The sequence below is a fragment of the Semicossyphus pulcher genome, unplaced genomic scaffold (genome assembly GCF_022749685.1).
Source record: "Semicossyphus pulcher isolate SPU_LCO1_2020_fin unplaced genomic scaffold, fSemPul1.0.p SCAF_18, whole genome shotgun sequence".
NCBI classification, from domain to species: Eukaryota; Metazoa; Chordata; class Actinopteri; order Labriformes; family Labridae; genus Semicossyphus; species Semicossyphus pulcher.
In genome coordinates this window covers 12,635,189-12,657,215 of record NW_027211691.1, presented here as the reverse complement: position 1 = coordinate 12,657,215, position 22,027 = coordinate 12,635,189, and the positions used below count along the sequence as shown (strand labels likewise).

The 22,027-nt window shown below is 42.2% G+C and overlaps 1 protein-coding gene across 1 annotated transcript in view; it reads left to right on the top strand.

Annotated features, from left to right (window-relative positions):
- Positions 1-22,027, top strand: part of ctnnd2a (catenin (cadherin-associated protein), delta 2a) — a 287,463-nt gene that overhangs the window by 141,430 nt on the left and 124,006 nt on the right. The window contains exons 8-12 of the mRNA XM_069666943.1: positions 300-510; positions 750-867; positions 1,808-1,940; positions 5,216-5,221; positions 7,346-7,519. Coding sequence (XP_069523044.1) covers positions 300-510; positions 750-867; positions 1,808-1,940; positions 5,216-5,221; positions 7,346-7,519 — 642 coding nt within the window. The remainder of the gene's footprint in view (positions 1-299; positions 511-749; positions 868-1,807; positions 1,941-5,215; positions 5,222-7,345; positions 7,520-22,027) is intronic.

The window sequence follows — 22,027 nt, the reverse complement described above, 5'->3', positions numbered from 1 at the left end:
AGGATTGTGTGGTCGGTTGGGAGAGATCGGAGATGGGTTCTTCCCCTTGGGCTGCAGCGAAGCCATCTTGTTGATTATATAAGGGATGGACCTCTGCCACAGCCAATCACCTGCTGGAGCTGGAAGTCAATCCCCCAATCTCCCCCCTGGGACTGGCACACAACTATTTACATAGAAAAACACACACAGACATATCCAGCACAGACAGTTTGAGAGGATACACCCAGACTCGCTCTCACTACATTGTGACCCATTGTTCCCTGATCATTGAGTTTTCTCTCCCTTCCATTGTTCTCCAGGTATCTATTACTCCAGCTCCACCTTACCCGCCCAGCGTGTCAGTTCCCCTCTGTCTGGAGGAGGAGGAGGCTCAGGATCTGGTTCCCCCAGTAAACTCCAACGCCTGGGATCATCCTCAGACACACCGGGGTACTCCACCACCCAACGCCTGCCCTCCTCCTCCTCCCCCAGCAAACAATCTCCTGCTAATCGGCTGGCCAAGTCATACAGGTAGAGAGCTGCAGTGACTTTGCATTGATAATGATTTTTATGTATTGTCGTTGACACTGAAGTATAATAGTCGTGAGTTCATTATCCTCTAATCTATGCTGACATGGATTGAATTGGAAACATTCACCTCACAGAGGAAGCATGTGAATGTGTTTGATGTTAATAGAGTGAATCAATTGACTTTGACTGAATTATTATCTTTCAGACAATATTATATTACTTTTCCTGTTTTCTTCCAGCACTACAGTTGCTGTGACAACAGCAGGTGGGGGCGGGTCTCCCCTGAGGGTTGCATCTCCACCCAACTCTACAGCAACAGGGGGAGGAGCCAGCTCATCATTGTCCCCGCTTCACCAGGTATAGAGTGTTGCAGAGAATTGAATATGTATTAAATATGTTTAACATACAAATTCAAACTGATGTAATGAATGAAATCAAGATCAGTGCAACAGTACTACAGAAAGTGGAATCCAGTGTTCATTTATCATATCGTTTACAACTAATGTTCTTGTTTCATTATAGAGCTAAGTTATTATACAGACAATAGTTTGGGAAAGGGATTTCACAGTGGCTATAATGTACATAATACTAATAAAAGTATTGTATTTAAAAGTACGGCAGTTCCAGTGTTAATTCCCAGCATTAGTATTTTTGAACAGAGCTGTAATTGACGGATGTACCAATCCATTTCAGTACAATATTATGTAGTCTAATACTATTGATTGATAACAAGCAGCCGGGTGTTGGAGGGAAGATTATATTCTTGTACACTTCAGATCTTTAATCATGAAAAAAACAGCTTAAAAGCAATTACAGATTGAGTCATATCTTCATAGAAAAATCTATACAAGTAATTTTTAGTTCTTCAAATGTGTAATCTCCTTCAACAGCACCTTATCTGAACCTTGGTTTCTTAGGTAGATTTGTTGGATGCTATCTCAGACTGTGACATGAGAAGTATTTTTTCAGGGCTGTTGTAAGCATAAATTACATTTTTCCCTCTAAGTGGTTTGGACATGGTTTACACAAAGTGCCATTTTCAATTTGTGAGCCCATTTTACAAAAGTTCCTGTTTGGATAGAGACAGTGTAAATTGGTAAAGTAAAGAGAAAAATGCAGGTATAAGCGCTTCCTATCTGAATTACACAAATCAAAACATATCAGCCTTGTCAGCTTTTACATATTTGGCTGCCAACACACTTTTAGGAAGTAATTGCATCAGTGTATAGACTTCAACCTGTTCGTTCCCTGAGCTTATTTACAATATTTGAAAGAAGAAAAACTCTTGTCTTTGCAGATGAGTTCGGGCATAGGGAGCTATGCCACACTGTCTCCCAAACGGCTGGCAGCTCACCACGCTTCTGACCAGTACAAGATCTCCCACGAGCTCTACGCTACAGCTACACTGCAGAGGCCTGGCAGTCTGGCAGGTGAGATTACACACACTCTTGCACTCACAAACATCCCCCCCAACAACTGTGGATGGAAATATAGTAAGTTTATCCTGTGTTACGCTAGTTATATTTTTGACAGAATATGGGTGGGCATGTTATATTTAAATGCATCAGGGTGCCTTCTTTTAATAAGCACTTCAGTGTGTTGCACTTGTACATACTTCACAAGCAGTGTCAGAGCATCTTTGTGACTTCCTATTGAATAAACCAGCTGTTAAGCAGTTGCATCTTTGAATATAAACAAGTCTATTATAACCACCAGACAGAAACTGGCTTAAGAAGATATAAATTCTAATTGTCTCTTCCAATAAGATCTAATATGTGTCTGGAAGCTGAAGGTTTTAGAATGGCACTGGTGTTAGTGCAGGCAGCAGTCAGGCTCACTAAGACTTTTATTTCTTCCTACAGTTGCATTGACTAGTTAATGGCTTTCTCTCTTGACTCTACAAAATTGAGTTGGCTGGATTTCAAAATGAAAATGTGTTGTGGAAACTGTGGTCCATAGTCGTGTAAAATTTCATACGAGGTTGGCTGTTTGTGCCTGTGTTAATTAACTCCTGCAGATAGCCCACTGTTTCAAGAACTTTAAATTCTCAAGGCTTGTATTACAAGTGCCATTCAGACTAAAAGTACTTTTAGATAGCCTTCTTCTTTCATTTGGCTTACTCAAACGTATGCCCTGTGCTTCAGAGCATGGGCAGCAGCTTAACTACTCTTCATGTAAGTGCAGACAAATTCTTTTGTTATTTGTCAGACTTATTATTTTCTGTGGTTTTGAGGATTTGGAGAATCGACAAGAATCTTTTTTCTTCTTCTTCGTCTTCTACTTCAACTTTTTTTCTAACCATTTTTGTGTAGCGGTGAATAGGCAGACTCTGAAAGAGCCCTGGTAAAAGCCAAATTTGTGGCTCTTTTAGAGCTTACTTTGCCATGAGTAGATTTTTTAGTGGTGTGGCTGACTGAAAGACTACACTCTTTAAACTAATGTAGTGACCACGATATCCTTTGTTTATGCCATTGATGTAGGTCACTCTGGGGTTGACTGATATTATTAAACACTTGCGTAACTTGCTTGAGAAAAAAGGGAACGTCCAGAAACGATTCAAAATCAAAGATACTTGTTTATTTCTAATAACTTCATAGAGGGTTACATAAAGAAAATAAACCAAATAATAATTAGAGAAGGTCATGCAAGCTGCTTAAGGGTAAAGTAAGTAGGATTTTCCTAGAAAAATACTTTTCTAGAGAAAGAAAAAGACTTTTACAAATATAATATAATATAAATCATCACTTATGGGCCTCTATACGTGTTGGTGGCGAACATGGCAAAAGAGCGATGCAGAGTTGGCCTTTCTGTTGGACAGGTAGGACAGGTGCCTCAAACCGGGTAGGACAAGCTAACTGGCTGTTAGCATACTATCGTAAAGGTAACCGGCAGTTAGCATGCTAGAGCACAGGTAACCGGCGGTTAGCATACTAGCGTAAAGGTAACCAGCAGTTACCATGCTAAAGCAAAGGTAACCGGCGGTCAGCATGCCAGCGTAAAGGTAACCGGCGGTTGGCATGCTAGCGCAATGGTAACTGACGGTTGGTATGCTAGCGCAAAGGTAACTGACGGTTGGCATGCTAGCGCAAAGGTAACCGGCGGTTGGCATGCTAGCGCAAAGGTAACCGGAGGTTGGCATGCTAGTGCAACAGTAACCGGAGGTTACCATGCTAGCGCAAAGGTAACCATGCTAGTGCAAAGGTAACCGTGATGCTGACCGTGTTAGCTTGGTGGGTGACGCTGTGGGCGTGTTCTGGCACCAGAGAGTGGGAGTGAGCTTCTGGAGGGGCCAGTTTGAATGTGTTGTTGACAAAATGCAAGGAAAAATCCTACTTATTATACCTTTAAGGTTTAAAGACTGTCAGCCACACCACGAGGCTGCAGCACCGTTCCGTATAAGCCTGAGGTGACCTGCAGGGTTACACATACTCAAAAATCATTAGTAAACACGCACCAAACACAACATAAAATGGACAATATAACTAAGGAATGGGATAAAATACAAACTCAGGAATTGGCCCCTACAATGTAAATGAAGTATTTGGCAAGATTAACATCGATAAAGCCAGGTGACACTGTTTTAAAGCTCTTGAGTACCTTTTATTGATTAGGCCTTTAAAGTGCTCTATAGATGAAAAACATAACCTTTGGTCTTGACTCTGAGGGCATGACCGTGACCTTGAAGCAGCACCAGGTTTCACTTTTGCACAAAAACATTAACTGCAGAAGTAAAGAAAAGTCTGGTTAGTAATGAGATCTGAATGAAAAGAGATCTCAGACTGTCAGTGGTTAATAATTACAGGCCAAGTGAAACATTGTTTAATTACCTTAGACCACAACACTATGGTTGATTGTACCAAAATAATGTCAATGTTCAATCCGAAAAATGCCAGAATCGTCATTATTGTCATTTCTGGTATTCACCATATTCACCAAATCAAACCAACCGAGAATTATTTGGAGGTATGTATAGTCACAGGTATGATTATCCCCATAAACACACAGCAGAGTTCATCTGAGTAGCCTGTTTGGAGAGGCACTTGACAGCTTTACAGCATCTCTCACTGGAGTGAAACTCTATGTAAAACTGTCCTCTAAGAAATAATGTCCGTTTTGTTCTTTCTGCATACAGGGCATTTATTATTACCATTGTGGCACAAAGAAATTATACCCCACTGAAGAAAATATAAAGTACTACGTTCTTATACCGAATAGAGATAGTTAAGAAAGTTGGGATGTGGGCAGATAAGATTGAGCTTTATTGGCATTGACACTGACTCCAGGTGGACATTGGAGCCTCAGGCATGCTGATCTCTGGCTGTTAAAATGTATTGGTCTTGTTCTATTTTGGATGTGACTGGCCCTGGAAAATGTTTGAAGTATATTACCACATCAGATATTAAGTCTCTGCCGGACCGGTACACCAGTGTTTCCTGATAGAATCACAATATCTACTGCCAATGATTACACACTAAAGAGCAAAGAGTGCACTATCTTTTTTTTTTACTGTTGGTGTTGCTGATTTTCAGTTTGCTTTGAGTTTAACTACACAAACAGGACTGAGGCATTAAGGGACCAGAGTTGTTTTTTTTTACATTTTGTTATCCCTGTTAAATATTTTACAGAGTGAAACATCATGGGAGGGCATTTCTCTCTCTCTCTCTCTGCATCACTCTCCTCTTAAAGTTCCCTCTCCCTTTGAAAGAAAGAGGTCAGTACTTACACAAGTGGACCCTGGTGAGCCAAAAAAGAAATGAATAAAGAAATAAAACCAACTCACCGAGACTTGAAAGATGAAAGGGATGAAGAGAGAGAGAGAGCTGAGATGAGTCATGTCGTTAATGGGTGTGTCCATGAGTCTAATTAGCACCCCTTCATGCATATTCTGACCAACTCTGTCTCCTCTGGTGCTACTTCTCCCTTCATCTATCTGTCCTATAATTTATCTTATTTCAGTTGCGCAAAAGGTGTTCTCCCTCAATCTCTTTTATCTAATGTCCTCACTTCTTTTCTCTGACTCTCATCGACTTGTTTTTTTGTCCCTCCTTCCTGGCTTCTGAGCGTGACAGGAGGCAACTGACCTTTTTTTGGTTAGCAAAGCAGGTAAACAGGCCAGTCAGTTAACCATGCTGTTAAAATGAGGGCACAGTTGCATTAAATGTGATAGTCTATTTGCCACTGTCACGCTCAAGACAGGCATAACAAGGCAAACCAGTGCTTTGTCATTTTGCAAAAGCATAATAGAGCAAAGGCAGGCTGGCTCTTGCTCATAACCGAGGGTGCTTTAAACATCATAACTGACATCCAGTTGGATAGAGGAGGTTTATGATAATAACAGACACATGCTGTGTATTTCTGTTCAAGAAATTCACTGCTATTAAAGGGCCCATTCGCCGATTTTTAACCTCAGTCCTGTCATGCTACTGTCTCTCGCTGGGCCATTCCTTTCACATGGAGGGGCGCAATGCACGCTGGGTGTTGTAGGAATGTAGAATGGGCAAAACCACAAGCTGTTTGTACAACTTTCTCCACAGCTATGGCGTCACTTTCAAATATTATTGCTTCTATTGATTACAAGAGAACACCAGCTTTGACTGACAGTGGCTTTTTCCTGGAGCGAATTGCTCCTTTAAAAAAACTCATTGACTTTCTTTTTCTCTAAGTAAAACAAAGAACAGACACCAATGCTAAGCTGCAACAAACACCAAAGCAAGTCTTCTTGCTACTTTATTCCCTCGATCCTGCTGAGATAGTGCCTCACATGCGTCGATTTCTGATATGATCTGAGGGTTTCAACTGTGTTAAGTTGATGGTAGATACACATGGAGGAGTATTGAGGCACTGCAATCGTCCCCCTTCACCCACTGGAAAATCCTTGGCACGCGACTTGCCATCGACTGAGAACTAATGCGATATGATACGACGTTAGCTCCACTGGACCATCTCTTTTCTCTCTCAGTCACTCATAGCTTTCTAAGTCTGTGTGCATATAAGACCATGAGCGCTTCTTTTCACTCTATCTCCTGCCACGTCTCTGCTGACTCATCTTCATATTCCCCTAACCTCTTCCTTTTCTTCTCTGTCCCCATTTTAATTTTGCTCTCTGTGTTTTCTGAGGCAGGCCTGACATTTGTTCTGCTGCGTTATGAACAAATGCCTGCTGTCACTGTCTTCCTCGCCCTGTGTCTGTGGGATTCCTGCCAAACACGGAGCAAGAGGGGGGACACTACATCTCATTAATTTATAGCTGACGACCAGCAATGTGTTCCATGGAGATTTTAAAAATGAAACAGAGGATTCCCTCCCTCTCTCAATCTCTTCCCATTTCTCACATGTGTTGCTACGCATGTCTCTCTTTATAAGTCACCACACAAACACACGTATACACCATCACCCTTGTCTGTCCACTATGTAAATACAGTAGTATGTTGTCTGTAACTTGGCACTCCTTAACTTTCTACAACAGCCAGAAAAATATCTCTCATATCACTAGCTCTGCTTTTCACATATCATGTCCACACCTTTTACTTTTCAGTTTCCTTTCCTCTCTCGGATACCACATTTGTTTGTCTTTCTTTATCCTCTCTTTCACGTCCTCTGTATATCTTGTTTCACCCTTCTCCATCCTCTGTGGTTCATCTCGCATGTAGTTTTCCCATTCCCTTTTCTCTTTCTTCCTAAAATCCATCTTCTCAATTCCGCTGTCCTCCTCCTCTTAGCCTATGTATTTTACCTCATCTTGCATCTGCTTCTTCCTCATTTAGTCCCGTCTCTTTCATCCTCTCTCCCCCTATGTCCCTTTCATCTTTTTTCTTCCTCTTTTTTTCCCCTCCAGGCTCTCGTGGCTCCTACAGTAGTCAGCACAGTCAAGAGCCCCTTCGGCCCCTGGGGTCCCCAGAGCACCACATAGATCCCATCTATGAAGAACGTGTCTACCACAACAAGGGCCCCATGAGGAGCCTCAGCCAAAGCCAAGGGCCCGACACAGGCCCCTATCGCAACAACACCGGTAAGGCCATTAACCATTTTAATGTTTTTCTAAACTTTATATGCTGTGTGTTTTGCCGTCGAGATCTTTACATGCATAAAACTCAATGTATGTGTTTTTTGTTATTTAACAATCCTTACTTAAAATTTGTCCAACCACTTCTCAGAAGTCGGGCATGCTCTTGTTTCCTCGAATATCTGACCAGCTGTGGCTGGAACCTTGCAGGTTCGATATATCTTTCGAACCTGGTGAAATATTAATAGTTTGAACTGTAATGATGTGATCGAATTCAAAAATGATTTGCCCACGAACAAATTAGTAATCTGCTTTTCAGAGTCCCAGAATGCTATCAGGTTTAAAGTAGCGAGCCTTGTATTCCAACAGATGGTGATAATACACTGCCTGCTACTAACCAATGTAGGAAACCAACGAGCCAAGCCGTTGTTAACCTATCCTGCTTCAGCGTCCCAACCGTAGTCAAGCACAGAGGAGACTTATTGTTGTTCTGCTCTAGGGCCGAAGCTGTAGCTAGCTTCTAGGCTAACTGCCATCACTTTATTACGCTAGCAGCATGCAGCAAACAAGATATGTGAGCGCGGGTTGAGTATTGAGAAGTCGTAGGCTTTATTAAGCACAAACAGAGCCTAAACTGTCTCACTGTCTTTTGTTTCACAGCACTCATTCACTTCATGTTGAATGATTTCTTTTCAGCCAGTGCCAGGTAATAGATGCAACAAGAAATGTAGATGCAACAAGACTCATCACTAATGAAACACTTTTTTTGTCAAGCAAAGTCATTCAATCTTTTCTTGTCAGTCCAACACTTTAAACCAAATACACCAAACACAGGGACAAGATATAGTAAGGAATAAAGAGCATAGAAAAAACCATCTCCCACCCTTTAGTTGTTTAGAAGTACAAACTCCATGTTCAACTTTTATCCTTGCTATCAAACTCACACAGTCACACACACTCGTTCTCACCCTCTCCCTTCCGTAACTCCATTGTTGCCAGCAATGTATTTTTAATAGGGCCTCATTGAGCTTATCTCATTGTGGGTTTAGGTACGCCATGTTAATCCCATTACCGTATCATACCCACATGAAAACACCCAAGTCGGTCACGCTGCGTTCACAGCTCCCTCGATGTCATTAAACAGCCTAGCCTTAATAGCTATCATTAGCATTTGGGTCAGAATCATAGCGGTAAATATGCCACTCTAGACCCGCATTTGAGTTGATCAGTTTGACTCACATGAAAGGAGTGAGAATTGCCTTTGAGCACGGCGAGTGCAGCTTTTGCAGCGCATTTCAGAGTTAAGGGGTCATTGGGTTTGTTTTTATTCTTGCTTGATAGCTGTCGGTGCATTTCTGAACAGTGCTGCAGTGATAGGATTGTCTTTGAATTAATGAAATAAGTGCGCTTCAGATGTGTACAGAGAGGATCCACTGTTATCTATAATTTACTGCGCCTTGTATTTGTAGTTTCAATAGATGGGTATAAGAAAGCTAACAAAGGAAATTTGCACTGCTGCTACAAAAATCAATAGACTGTGGATTAGACCATGTACATTTAATTGTAACGCTTGAGGTTTACAATAGGCTTCTCAGATAAAACAGTATTTTAATAGATTGTCTCGTGTTGTTTGAGCTAAATTCTCCATCAAAGCATATCAGCGCAAGCCTTTTTCACCCATACACAATTTCACCCCTGCTGTGCCGAGCCCATGTAACTACGGTGGTAAATCAACACACCAAAGATGAGGCGCACCTTGAAGTCACTGAGCCGTTGAATTAAGGCTTGGCCTTAGCGCAGCTCGTTTAAAAAAGTCATGTGAGTAGTATGTGCTGTCGCTGGGAGGTTGTCTAATAAGGACTCATAATGCCCAGAATGATAGCACGTAGTAAACTGATAAGGGCTGCGCTGACACGGGAAGCAGTAAGTCATTAATTATGTCATTGTGCCTTTTCTTGGCAATGGCAGGCACGCATTATTGGTTCATTACACTGGCATGGATCAATGTAATTAATGCTATAAGTCATTCCTTTGCTGAAAAGAGAAGGGAGGCATTTGTGTGGGTATTTTACTCTAACATTTACAAAGCAGCAGTCAGTGGGTCTATATATGGAGCACAGAGTCAGGCTAATTCAAGGCCAATTTAAACAAGGCACTTTCAGTCAAATGAAGCTCACAGTATTCATTGAGAGCGTGGGCCACCACATTACTTAACTGGACACTTAACTATGAAGAGGAGCTGTGTGATACAACACAAGCAATTTAATTGACTATAATTGTGCATGCACTGGTTTTTACAGTGGCTGTTTCCAATTTAGGACAGAGAGAGACAGGTGAAGAGAAAAAGGAAGCAAACAGGGCAGAAAGAAACGGCAAGTAAATCAGATGCTTAGTTGGGTACGGTTTAATTTTTGGCACTTTGTAGAAGCAAAATATCTCATATACCACTAGGGATGCAACGATCATGGTACGATTGTAGTCTGAGAAATAATCACAGTTTCACAATTATTATGATAATTATGCATTCATTAATTTCACAACATTACTGTGTATAAAACCACATGAACATTCTTAATGTTCATGTGTTATTAATAATATAAGATCAACTTTCCCCTAGGGGAAAAGTTTATTCATGTTGGTACTGTCATCTATGCCTTTCTTTTAACCATCTATTTTTAACAATTAGAGAAAATCGTGAATATAATTGTTGTTTGTTTGAAGTTGAAGTTAAAATAATAGAAATAAATTGAGTACATCTCTCATGCAGTGATATAAATAATTGAATTGCAATTAATTAAATCCTCTTGTATAATGCTGGAGGTCTACAAGCTCCTGATGTCTGTCAGTATAATACACCTGGTATATTATGCCGCTTTACTGCTGTTTGTTTACGTTTCAAGGAAAGCCCACCTTTCACCGCTACGCCACTGATTGTAAGTGACACGTTTGTATTTAATTCCAGCTCAGTGTTTCATCTTAATACGTAACGTTATATCACTCAATTCATATGTTGGGCTGTAGTGCTGTGTGATGATCCCGCAGATGCTGCATCAAGTTTGATGTGTTTCACACTTTTGCTGCAACTTTTTTTCCCGACAGGTTTTGCTGCCCGGGGATCTTTTGTCTTGAATATCTCCCTGGTCATTCATGGTGTACCCGAAATGCCCCAACACGGCCGACTTCACTCGTTTTTTTGGCGAATACAAAGATTTGCAGCTTGGTCCCTCTGCCATAGTAAAGCTAATGTAGCGCAGCCTATGTCTCTTGATAAGCACGTCACATTAAGCTGATGCGCCACAGTTTATCGTTCCGTGCAGGTTGCGCAAAAGTTCTGGCCCCTTATTTGAGAGTGAGAGCAGTATAAACCTGTGTAGCGGAGCCTGACGGCATTAAAAAGTGCAGTTAATAGTGAAACTGGTTAATCACTGCATCCCTATTTACAACCCAATTGTGCACATTTTGCTACATTTTCTTTGTCTTAATTGCCTACCTCAAACATGTGAAATAGTTTTTGTTTGCGCTCTTGGCTGAAGATTTACTTCATATTTTGGGGAGCTTTTTTGTCTGCTCTCATCATTGTCCATCTAGTAAGAACACATATAAACAAAAAGACTTTACTCTTTGGAAGTCTGCTGGTATTTCTTTTGCTGCACAGTGGGTAGCAGTTCGACAAACATGCTTGACAATTCAGTCAGGTCCAGTTTTAAACCTGTCTGTCTGCTCGGCTTCCATCGCTCCCTACTCTTCACAGCTCAGTTCACTTTTGTGTTCATCATACTGAGTGCTACTGTACATTAACATCACTGTCACCACATATGAGGAATACAAAGAATAAGTTGCTACTAAACATCTTCTCCACCTGCATGACTGGTTTTCTGGTCAAGCCTCTCCCTTCCCCTTAATCAGTTATTCTTACTGACTGTGATGTTACCCTCTTTTCCTATCTGCACAGTGTACACACATCCATGCACAGGCAATATTATTGTGGAACTAGGAGTGTGTGTGTTTTTCCACTCTGCGTGTGTGTAGGCAGTTGCACACAGTATTTCGTTCTTGGATTAAACCAGGCCAGCGCCCCAGAGGACTGCAGGTTAATGTGGCCTATTTCAAGCGATTATTCCTGCACGGTCACAGCGTGTCTCACATGAATTCTGGCACCAGAAGAATAACAGCGAGAGAAAGCCTCAGGATGTAGTTTACACATTTGTTTATTTTCAGAAGACAGTGTGTGTTTTTCAAATCAGCCTACAGTTTGTCAGTATGTTTCCTTTCTTTCCCCCTGGTTTCTGACATCTCTCACGCTCTTTCTGTCTCTTTCTCTTCCTTTTGCCTCTCATTATTTTCTTTTCTTTCAGTATTTCTGACTTCCTCTGTCTTTCAATTTTTCTCTTAAATCTCATCTTTTAAATTCTATATTAATTCAGAGAACAGTTGCCCTCCTTCTTCTTCTTCTTCTGTCCTCCTTTCCTTTGACCTTCCTTCCTGGTTTTTTTCTTCCTTTGCTCTTACATTTTTGCCTTCCTTCTTTATTTCATGTCAGCCATCTTGGCCTGTATTAATGACTCTGACCACTGGGAATAACAGCCCTTCTCAATGGATGAGGTACTTTTTCTCTTTAATAGCCTATCATCAGACCTGCACGTAGCTCAGGTGCTGACAGTAAGAATGGTTAGATTCTCTGCCAGGCTATTTGTCAGGTGCATCTAGTAGGCAGGTTGAACTATTGCTGTTGATAAGGGGTGTTTTGTAGTTTAACATTGCTCCCTTCGCAGTATCTTTGGGGAGACAGACATATATTCTTCTAGAGTCATTTATCTCTGGGCCACGTAAAAAGGTTTTATTTTCTCAGCTATTAACAGGCTCAGATTACCAAATGACACATTTGGAATAGGTATTTTGTCTCATACTTGACATGCTTTTTCTGTCACTACAGAAATACCAGTCCGGTCAATCCGGTAGTTTTGTTCAAGTGCTTATGCGTTATCACCTGCCAGCCAGACAGCACTGTGGACTCCTTCATTCCGTATCCACTCAAACAAGTAAAATTACAGAGCCTCATCTTGGATGTTCTCAAGTTTACTTGAAGTAAAGTATTCTTAGGTGTATATAGAGAGTTCTTACAGGGAAGATACTCACATGTCCTTTTTTTTTGTTAATAATATTTTTTTAGGTTTGTACCATAGACTGTATAAAAAGATGGACGACATGACAGCTCCCTAAAAGTGAAGCAAAACATTTTGAGCGCCCCCTTCTGACTGGCGGCAGTATAGGTCATAAAGCCCGCCTCCTCCATGTTAACAGATGGGACATGAGTCAAACTATAAAATCAAAATACACGCCGCATAATTTTTTCTCTAACACGGTTTCTGTCATTATAGTGAGTTAATATTATGCTGATTTACTTCCAAGTGTTTATTTTTCTGAGAAGTTTATTTTTAATTAGTTATTTGATGCTGTAAAAAGGATGATTGACAGCTCTGTTGACAAATACAGCTCCTGCAGCCAATCTGTTACGGTTTAGCAGAGTAGAGGAGGAACGGCGAGAGGAAACATGACTAAAACAATCACTACAGTCATTGTTGTCAAGTTTATATATCTGTGTGCGTCTGCTTCAGATCAACACAAGAAGCTGTTCTGCTGTTCAATACGCCGATGTGCAGGTTACTTGCTGTTTTTTTCGGTAATTTAATTGCCTGTTTTGGTTAGCGGAAGTGGCTACGGTGGCTCCACCCGACTGCGCAGTAGAGATCGGCAGCTCCACCTGCACAGCTCTGGCTCCAAATGACTTCACCATCGCAAGATGACAGCGCCTATGACAGGGGCTATTTTGGCATCAATTTCGTACAATGAGAGCAGATGGTTTTGGTCTGATGCACCAAGCTTCTGCCTACCTATAGGCGTGTTCTTTTGACTCTGCTCCTGAGTGAGGACAGAAACAGATTTTTGCAGATGAATCGTTATTTTTTATTACATTGTGCATGTTTTCTTTCTTTGCATATTTAGATAACTGTTGTGTTATAAGAATACCAACAAATCATCATTTAAAATCATGCAGTTCCCAGAAAAAAGATCAACTCTGTAACAGAAGCATAAGTGTCTGTGTTAAATGTTTCAGGATTAGATTTGCTTGAAGTCTCAGCTCTCACAACACAAATCAAAAAATGGAGATACAATATAAAGTCTTTGCATCAAACCATTAAAACAACCTGCTTTTCTTCTTCAAATCTGCAGTATTCCTTCTGTAATGAGATCTGACAGCCTAATGAGGGGGACAGTACAGAGAGAGTGACAGAAGTGAGAGATGAGAGAGAGGAAACAAGCCCAGGAGAGTGAGAAGAAATGTGCAAAATGGAAGCGGACTTGAGAGCGGTTGCAGTTACCTTACGTCTTCTGACCAGGAGGCAGGAAAAGTTCAGGGCGCCTTTTAAAAAGAAAAAGTGACAGATCCTTAAAAAGAAAGAAGAAAAGGGGAAAAGGCTCGCTTTCATCTGGCACATGTCCTCTGGTTCCCAATTGTGCTGTGTCATACTAATTATGGTCACTTTGAATGTGTGTGTGTGCATTGATTTGGCTATAAATGAAGGACATTAAACATTTTTAGCTGTTTAAACACATTTGCATACATCCACGCCAAATGTTCTACAGCTTTAAGCGACACACAACACACATTTTTTATATTATAGCACTAGCCAATAGAAAGTAGAAGTTGTGATTCCTACAAATACATTCTACCTGCTTGAAATAAGGCCAGACCTATTTATTGTCCAACATTGGAAATTGACTCGTCCCAATAGAGCAGGATCACCAACTCTTCATCAATTAGTGCCCTTTAAACCTCAGTGCCAGAAACTTAAGCACTGCAGCATTGCCAGACCTTTTGGCTGAAGCATCTCCCCAGTCTCTTTAGTGTGTCACTCACCAGGCTGTGTCTGTCGCCAGGTTAGATTAGCTTTGTTTGGCCTGGATCAATTTCAGCTTGGCCCCTGATCCCGCTGGTCTTTTAATGAACCTACTGTCTTTTGAACAACAGGAGATATAGAGTTTGGATTTATAGTTTAAAAGTGATGTTAAGTCTACTGTGGAAACTGTCGTCCTGGTTAAATGCCAAGTATATGTTCTAACGTTAAAGAGGGGGTATTATGCTATTTCCCATTTTAAGACATATATACAATGTTACAATGCTGTATGTCCGTACTTAACGTGGGTGATGTCTCAAATCTGTAGGTAAAAGTATGTTGGCGTAATCCCCTGCTAAAAAAGTCTGCAGGCTGCTGTGACTTCTCCAGATGCTTCACTTTGTGATGTCACAAAGTGGATGAGCTCTACATTTGGGCATCTGCCCCAGACACAGCAGAACTTCCTGCCCCTGGCACAGTTTAAGGACGCCTCCCCCCGCAGCTCAGTCTGCCTCAAAGGACCAAAGGACACACAACTCTGTAACATGGCCACAGGTTAGGAGGCGTGCCTCAAACACTGAGTTCAGCCCCTCGGCAGGCTTCGGCGAGCTGGCCAATCAGAAGAAAGTGGGTTTGTAGGGGTGGGGTTTCTTAAAGGGACAGAGCTGACAGAGTCGTTTCAGGCAGAGGCTGTATGAGGGCCTGCACAGAGCGCCAGTGTGAGAAAAAGTTTTTTTTAACTGTAAATTATGCTAAGCTACTCCACAGGCATCACAGATTGAAATATAAAGCTTGTGATTAGCATAATACCCCCCCTTTAAATTAGTTTAGGAAAACTTAGATTTAAAAAAATTGTGAACAAACAGGAAAGGAAGGAACGTGACTGAGCATAGAAGGAGGGTAAGAGTGAAAGATAAAGAAAGTTGATTAATTTCGCTGCATTTCCAGGTGATTTTTTCCTACGTGCTGTAGTCCGATCTCTAAAGGCTTTACTGAACTGTGACATGCGGAAAACTATGACGTACTTTCAAATTCAACTTTACCGTTCAAAACTAAATTTGTAAGTTGAATCCAGGTGATTCATACCAAGGCTTCAGGTTGTATAGTATTGACAGTTTTTGCAGTTTTCTGCTGAAGCCTCAAAAATCTTAATTACCAGCTCTAAGCATCTGACTCACTCAACGGATCAGCACAAATTCTTTCCCTTGCGAAAACATATGGTACTTCCTAAATGTAGATTTTAGTCAAGTTGATGCTAGTGACTCCTCACCACCTTCTCACAAACACACCCGCGGCCACTGATGCTGTTCATACGCTGCAAACACATTAACATTGACGCATAAACACATTCTACTTGCGTCCCATGCCATCTCAGTTTGCATGATTAGCATATAGTCTCTGTTTTATCAGCAGTAATGAATTCATGACTGTGGAAAGAAACATTTATTTGTTTTTGTCCTCGGAGATCACGCTGATAAATTTTAAGTCAGTACAAAGCTGTGTTGACTGTCTTCATCAAGTGAAAAAGAACATCCATATCTGCCGTTTAAAACATGCTTTATTCATTAATTGTTCCACAGTTTATTGTTGTATTCATTGTTTATTACGCCTGTGTTTCCTTTGTCTCCCTATTGTTCCTTATATTACCATAAATGCATATAATAATCACCTTTAAGCTTCCTTTCTTTTTCACCGTCACTGCAATATTTCAACTGAGTCAAACTCAAATGTTCTACAATGGTAAGTCATGTTCAAGTTAAGTGTGATATCTATCCATCCAACCATTTCTGACCCACTTATCTCCATCAGGGACGTGGGGGGGCAGGAGCTTATTTCAGTGCACAGTGGGCAAGACTGTACATGCAGAAGAGGACATTCCGATGCACGCAAATGCTAAAGAGTTTCCAGTCCATCTAACCTGCATGTATTGGGAAATGGAAAGTGTCAGTGGAAAATAGAGCGCCTGGAGGAGACACACATAGACGCAAGGGATGCATTGAAAAGCTGTAACAGAAAGGCAGCAGCTGTCAGATTTGAATCCTTGCTGTGAGGCAACAGCGTTATGAACTGAGCCACCATGATTCCCAAGCCACGGATACTACCACGATGCTATTCTAAACCATTATGCTAATCTAGTGAGAAGGCAAGCCAAGCCAAGGCAAGTTCACTTGTGTAACCCCTATTAACAACACAGCAGTTTTACATTAGAGGGAAAAAAAGATAAAACGTTGAATATTTAAGACAAAAAGGGAAGTATGAAAATAAAACGCAGGAAGATCCAAAGTATTTCATTTTTCAACTGTCATTTTACAGTTAGTCAATAAACAAGTAACTACTAGGCCAGCCTCAGTAAACAAACTATCTTTATGTTATTGGAATATTGATCATTCCCTGTGCAGTGGCTGTTTGTCTTAAAGTGGTAATCTCGATCTCAGTTTCGTTCTCTTTGGTGACACCTATGGCGATAAATTGCAGGAGCTCACTTCCCAGATATCCAGACCGTGTCGCATGTGTGACGTCCACGGTTGGCTTTGGTTGTAACTCTTGATTTTCCTCGCTGACGGTCGCTTTCCTTTTTAGACTGTTTGCCTTCATCTGAGCGTCAAATCTGTTTCTTTTTCTTTGGATTTTCACTTATTTATGAAGTTGTATCTGTAGTCATGGGGCGGCTGTGGCTCAGTGGTAGAGTCGGTCGTCTTTCAATCGGAAGGTCGGAGGTTTGATCCCCAGCTCCGTCAGGCTACATGTCGAAGTGTCCTTGGGCAAGACACTGAACCCAAAAATTGCTCCCGGTGACATAGCCAACGGGTATGAATGTGGTATCTGATTGACAGTTGGGCACTTTACGTAGCAGCCTCTGCCATCAGTGTGTGAATAGGTGAATGTGATATGTAGTGTAAAAGCAGCTTTGAGTGGTCGCAAAGACTAGAAAAGTGCTATATAAGTACAGTCCATTTACCATTTAGTCATCGATCTTTTCTTTGTTTGTTCAGCCATAGTAGATTACTGTTTACTCAACACTTGCAGAAACTCTACCCTCTCCAGCAGACCAGCCACTGATGGGTGGTGGAAAATGCGTCACTAACTGGGCGCCACTTGCAAAAGTCACCACTGACACCCAGTCCATAATACTACATTCCAACAACTAGAGTAAGACTCTCAAAACTGGACATCTCGCAAACTCTCTGTAGCAGTCAAACGCAACTTTAGAGTAAACAAACATGGCTGAGGATGGGCAGGAAGAATCGTTGCGCTGACGTTCTTCCAAACAGATCGGGGGAAGTAAAATCACTCTAAACATACCGCACACCACAGGAAAATCATTTACAGAACCATCAAAAAGTCGGGACTTTGCTTGCTTCTGTCGGAAGGTGGGAATCAGGCCCAAAATTGGCCTGGTTATCTTGTAGTGTGAAGCACGCTTTATATAAATGGAGCACCCGAACAGAACTTATCTTTTTATGACTTTCACTATTGTCCTTCCCCAGCTTGAACATTTAGCAGCCACCTTTGGCCTGCAGCCCCTGCTGTGTCTAAGTGGCATGCTTGGAGAAAGACATGGCACCTCGACTCTTGAGACAAGTGTCCCACAGCTCCCACACTGTTACATCCTGTATACTTGATATTGGATGTGCAAAGGAGGGCATTTGTGTGTGTGTGTGTGTGTGTGTGTGTGTGTGTGCGTGTGTGTGTGTGTGTGCATGTGAGATTGCATGTGTGTCATCCAGTGCTTCCAGCTCAAGAACATCAAGAGCCGTGTGTTGGCCAGGAGGTTCTCCCAGGGATAAACAGAGGGAGAAACTAATCCTTACTCTCCTGCACATCCAAGCAGTGTGTGTGTATGTGTGTTTGTGCATGTTTACTTGGTCCAGGGCTACCGTAGGCAAGGTTGCGTGTGCATGTTGTACCGTGGCCTTAAAGCATTAGAAAAAGATGTGTAACAGGCACACATGTTTAGCCCATGTCAATCACTTGCATATTTAGAAATCCATGTTTGCATGCGTGTGCCTGTCTATGCGAGTGTGTGCCTGTGACAGCAATAGAGACTGTACTGAGGGGTTTTGTGTAATCGTGCTGAGCGCTGAAGCGTGTCGAGAGAAAGGACATGTCCTCAGCTCTGATCGCATAGTCTACTACAACCACAATAGAGGGGGAGAGATAGTGAGACAGAGGGGTGTTAGGGAAGAAAGGGAGAGAAAAACATGAAATGAATGGATGATGGAGAGGGGATGACAAGAAAAAAAAAAAAAGCAGGGATTGAAAGGGAAGGTTTTAGAAGAGATGGGTGAGAAATTGAAGATTGATGGAGGTATTGACAGGAAGGGACAGATCGAGAGGGGGGGAGAAAGAAGTAAAGGAGAGGAAAGGGCAAGGGAGTGATGGAGAGAAAGCGGTGACAGAGACGGAGTAGGATGGAAAGAAATGAAGGCAGAGATGAAAGAAGGAGTAGGGAGGATGGACATGGAAAGCTCACAGGATTGGTTTGATCTCCTTCTAGTTTTTCCCTCTCCCTATCTCTCTCCCTCCCTCCCCTGTTTTCCTCCATCTCTTATACATTCAGCGAGAGCTCCCCCTCGTCTCAGCAGCCCAAAGAAAAAGTCAGCTCCGCTCTGAGCTAGCCGGCCCCTCAGCCGGCTGGCTAATTGCAGAGGTATCACTGTGTCAAATGACTAATAGAGTTTCCTTTCCCGTCGCTAATCTGCCAGCAGGAGCACAGCCGCGATTTGTTTACTCTACGCCGAAGCCAGGGAATACAAAGACACACCCGCCCTTTTATTTCCTCTCTAACACAATTTCACGCCGCCAGAGCGTTGGTGTGAGAGGTGTTAGCGGAGCGTGCATGTGTGGTGTTCGCATGTGTGTGTGTCTGTGGGTACAGAAATGGCAATATCATGATTTGTTTAATATTTCATGAAACAGCCCAGTGCGGTCTTTAGCAAAGTCTTGACAGACACTCATTTACACTTCTGTTTGTCTTACTATTCTTAAGAGTACCTTCCTTTTCCTGTTGATCCATCATCATCTTCAAACCTACAACCTAACTTTTAATCATGTGCTCAACGTTGAACATATTTTTCTACTTCTAATATTAAACTTAAGTGTCTTTAAGACTAAAACTGTCATAACTCCAGAAGTCTTAAACCTCAACTGGTTCTCACAAGGGCAGGAATACAAGAATACACACACAATAGCTGTGTCCCAATCCAGGGGTTGCAGCCTTCGAAGGAGGCGGTCCACGGAGGATGCGCCATTCGTAGAACCAAACCGAAACTACGGAGGATTTCCTGTTTGTGTCACCAGTTGTTCCTGCCCTTACGCTGCTCCTGTCGCCTAGCAACAGGTAGCTAGCAGGCTAACTAGCTAGCATAACTTGCGTCACGAAAATTATTTTTAAGATTATTTGTTTCAAGGGCCCTTTTGTTTTTTTGAATATGTCTAACGCTAGCTATTTGATTGAGTTGAAACCAAAAACGTTTACATTTAAACGTTTATTCCTCGGCCGCGTAAGAGTCCGCCATCTCATTTAAATTGGCACGCAATGAATCACGTGACAAGTTGGGCCGCGAAGGATGCGCCCAATGGATCCTTTGTTGCTCGGGAAAAGGAGGGCACATTTGTCGGCCGCATCTGAAGGAGCCTTCAAATTTTGGACAGCCTTCAACGCGCCGCTGTGACGCAATTGGCCTTCGAAGGCTTCAGCGCCTGGATTGGGGCACAGCTAATGACACACGTGCATGCATATAACAGGCCAAGCTAAAATTGGCCCCAAAGGTCAAGTCATCAGTCAGAACACACCGTTACCTGAACAAATGATAAATTCAGCAGCACCCCATTTTCTTAAGGTAGATGAGAAGGAGAGAGGGAGAGCAGACAGCGAGACAAGAAGAAAGTGGACTGCAGAAAGAGGCGTGGGGATGCTGAATACAGAGTAACAGAATGTGAAAACAAAAGGATGAGGCTGAAAGAGCGATTGGGCATTTTTTGGGGATGTCTCTGTCTTTATGTTCCCCGCCATCTCTCTCCATCTCTCATGCTCTCTTCCCCTCTCTTTTCTTCATCTCGTACACAAGGACATCACTATTCAGTAGTCACAGCAGAGGCTAAAAGACTAATTTGACAGGCCATTTTTTATGTGTGTGTTTTCCGTCTCTCGTCTCCTCACTGTTCTTCCACCCCCTCGTTGGCTCTGGGGTTTGTCCTATTTGGGTGTCAAGTCTCTCGGTGAGCGCACACTGACACTGGTGGTGTTAGCCTAAAGCTCTTGCTGCTAATGAGACGTTCAGAAAGACAGACAAACCACAGACACCACTCAAAGAGCGAAGAAAAGACCGGGATTTGCTTCTGATGGGAGAAACTCTGCTTCATTACCCTCCTGTACCCTCTTTACTACGTGGTTGTGCTGTCGCTAACTCCATCGCCTCTGGTTTCCCCCCGCTCAGCCGTTTCTCTCTTTTTTCCCAGGCTCTCTCACTGTTTTTCATTTTGCTGCTTAATTCTTTGGATCTTTGTCAAATTTGGGGCATCAGTAGAAGAGCACACACAGCCTTTAGCCTCATGGGCTTTACATGGCAGAGTCGGAAAGTTGAATTTTTTACTGTCTGGCTGGCAAAGGATTTTTTGTTAACCTGATTTTAAGAGTTAGGAAATAAAAATATGCTAATGTGGTTACATCATCCGAAAGGTTCCCTGTGCCTCTGGTGGGCCTGCTAATGGAGTTTACCACACTTGGTGAGAAGAATTTGAATAAGAGCTTTGGAAAGTGATTGTTAAGGATTGGTTTTATCTGCATCATGCACCAATAGGTGGGGCAGATCAAACGTACGTGATACGTGTATATGTGTGTGCGTTAGAGCGAGTGAGGTGAAAAAGAGAGCGAGAGAGAGATAAGAGGGCTGTGAAGGTCAAGAAAATGCCACCACTCAAGTCAACACTAAAGAGCAGGTTTGTTGGTCACATAACGATGAGACACTCATCTCTCAGCACACACACTCACTTTTAAACAGCCCCCTTGCCTTTGATGATTTAGCTGTTGTGTCTGTGGGGCTTTTATTGTGTATAAACCTGCCTGTTTATATGCACTTGTGTCCAGGCCAATGTGTGTGTTACATGTGTTCGTTTTCCCACCTAGACACGGTTTTAAAGGCTAATTCTCTTTGTTAGAGGAGGCGTATCGGCCTGTGTTACAGCCCCCGCACCTCACATGGTCACGTATTGATTTCAAGGCTCCGTGATTTATTGCATACCGCCTAAAGAGCGCGTTTATTGTGTTTTTGCATGTTTGTGTTTGTGTGCGCGCACACCTTGGTCCTAATGACAGATGAGACGGATCCCACCCCACACCGTCTGTCTCGGTGTTTTTACAGCCAGAGAAATGAGGCCCCCCAGACTCACATTAACACCTTGATATATCACAGATGCGCAGCTTCTACACGTTTTGGAGGAAAGGTGACAGCTACTGTGCCCCTGCAGGCTGCTAACATCCCCCTTCAAATGTGCTCGGTGTTAAACTTAATATTGTTATTTTGTTTTATCTGAATTTATCTTTTTAATTCCCCGTTGCTCGCCATGCAGATGAATGATTGTTTGGAAAAGTTCTGAAATTATCCTCCAGCCACCT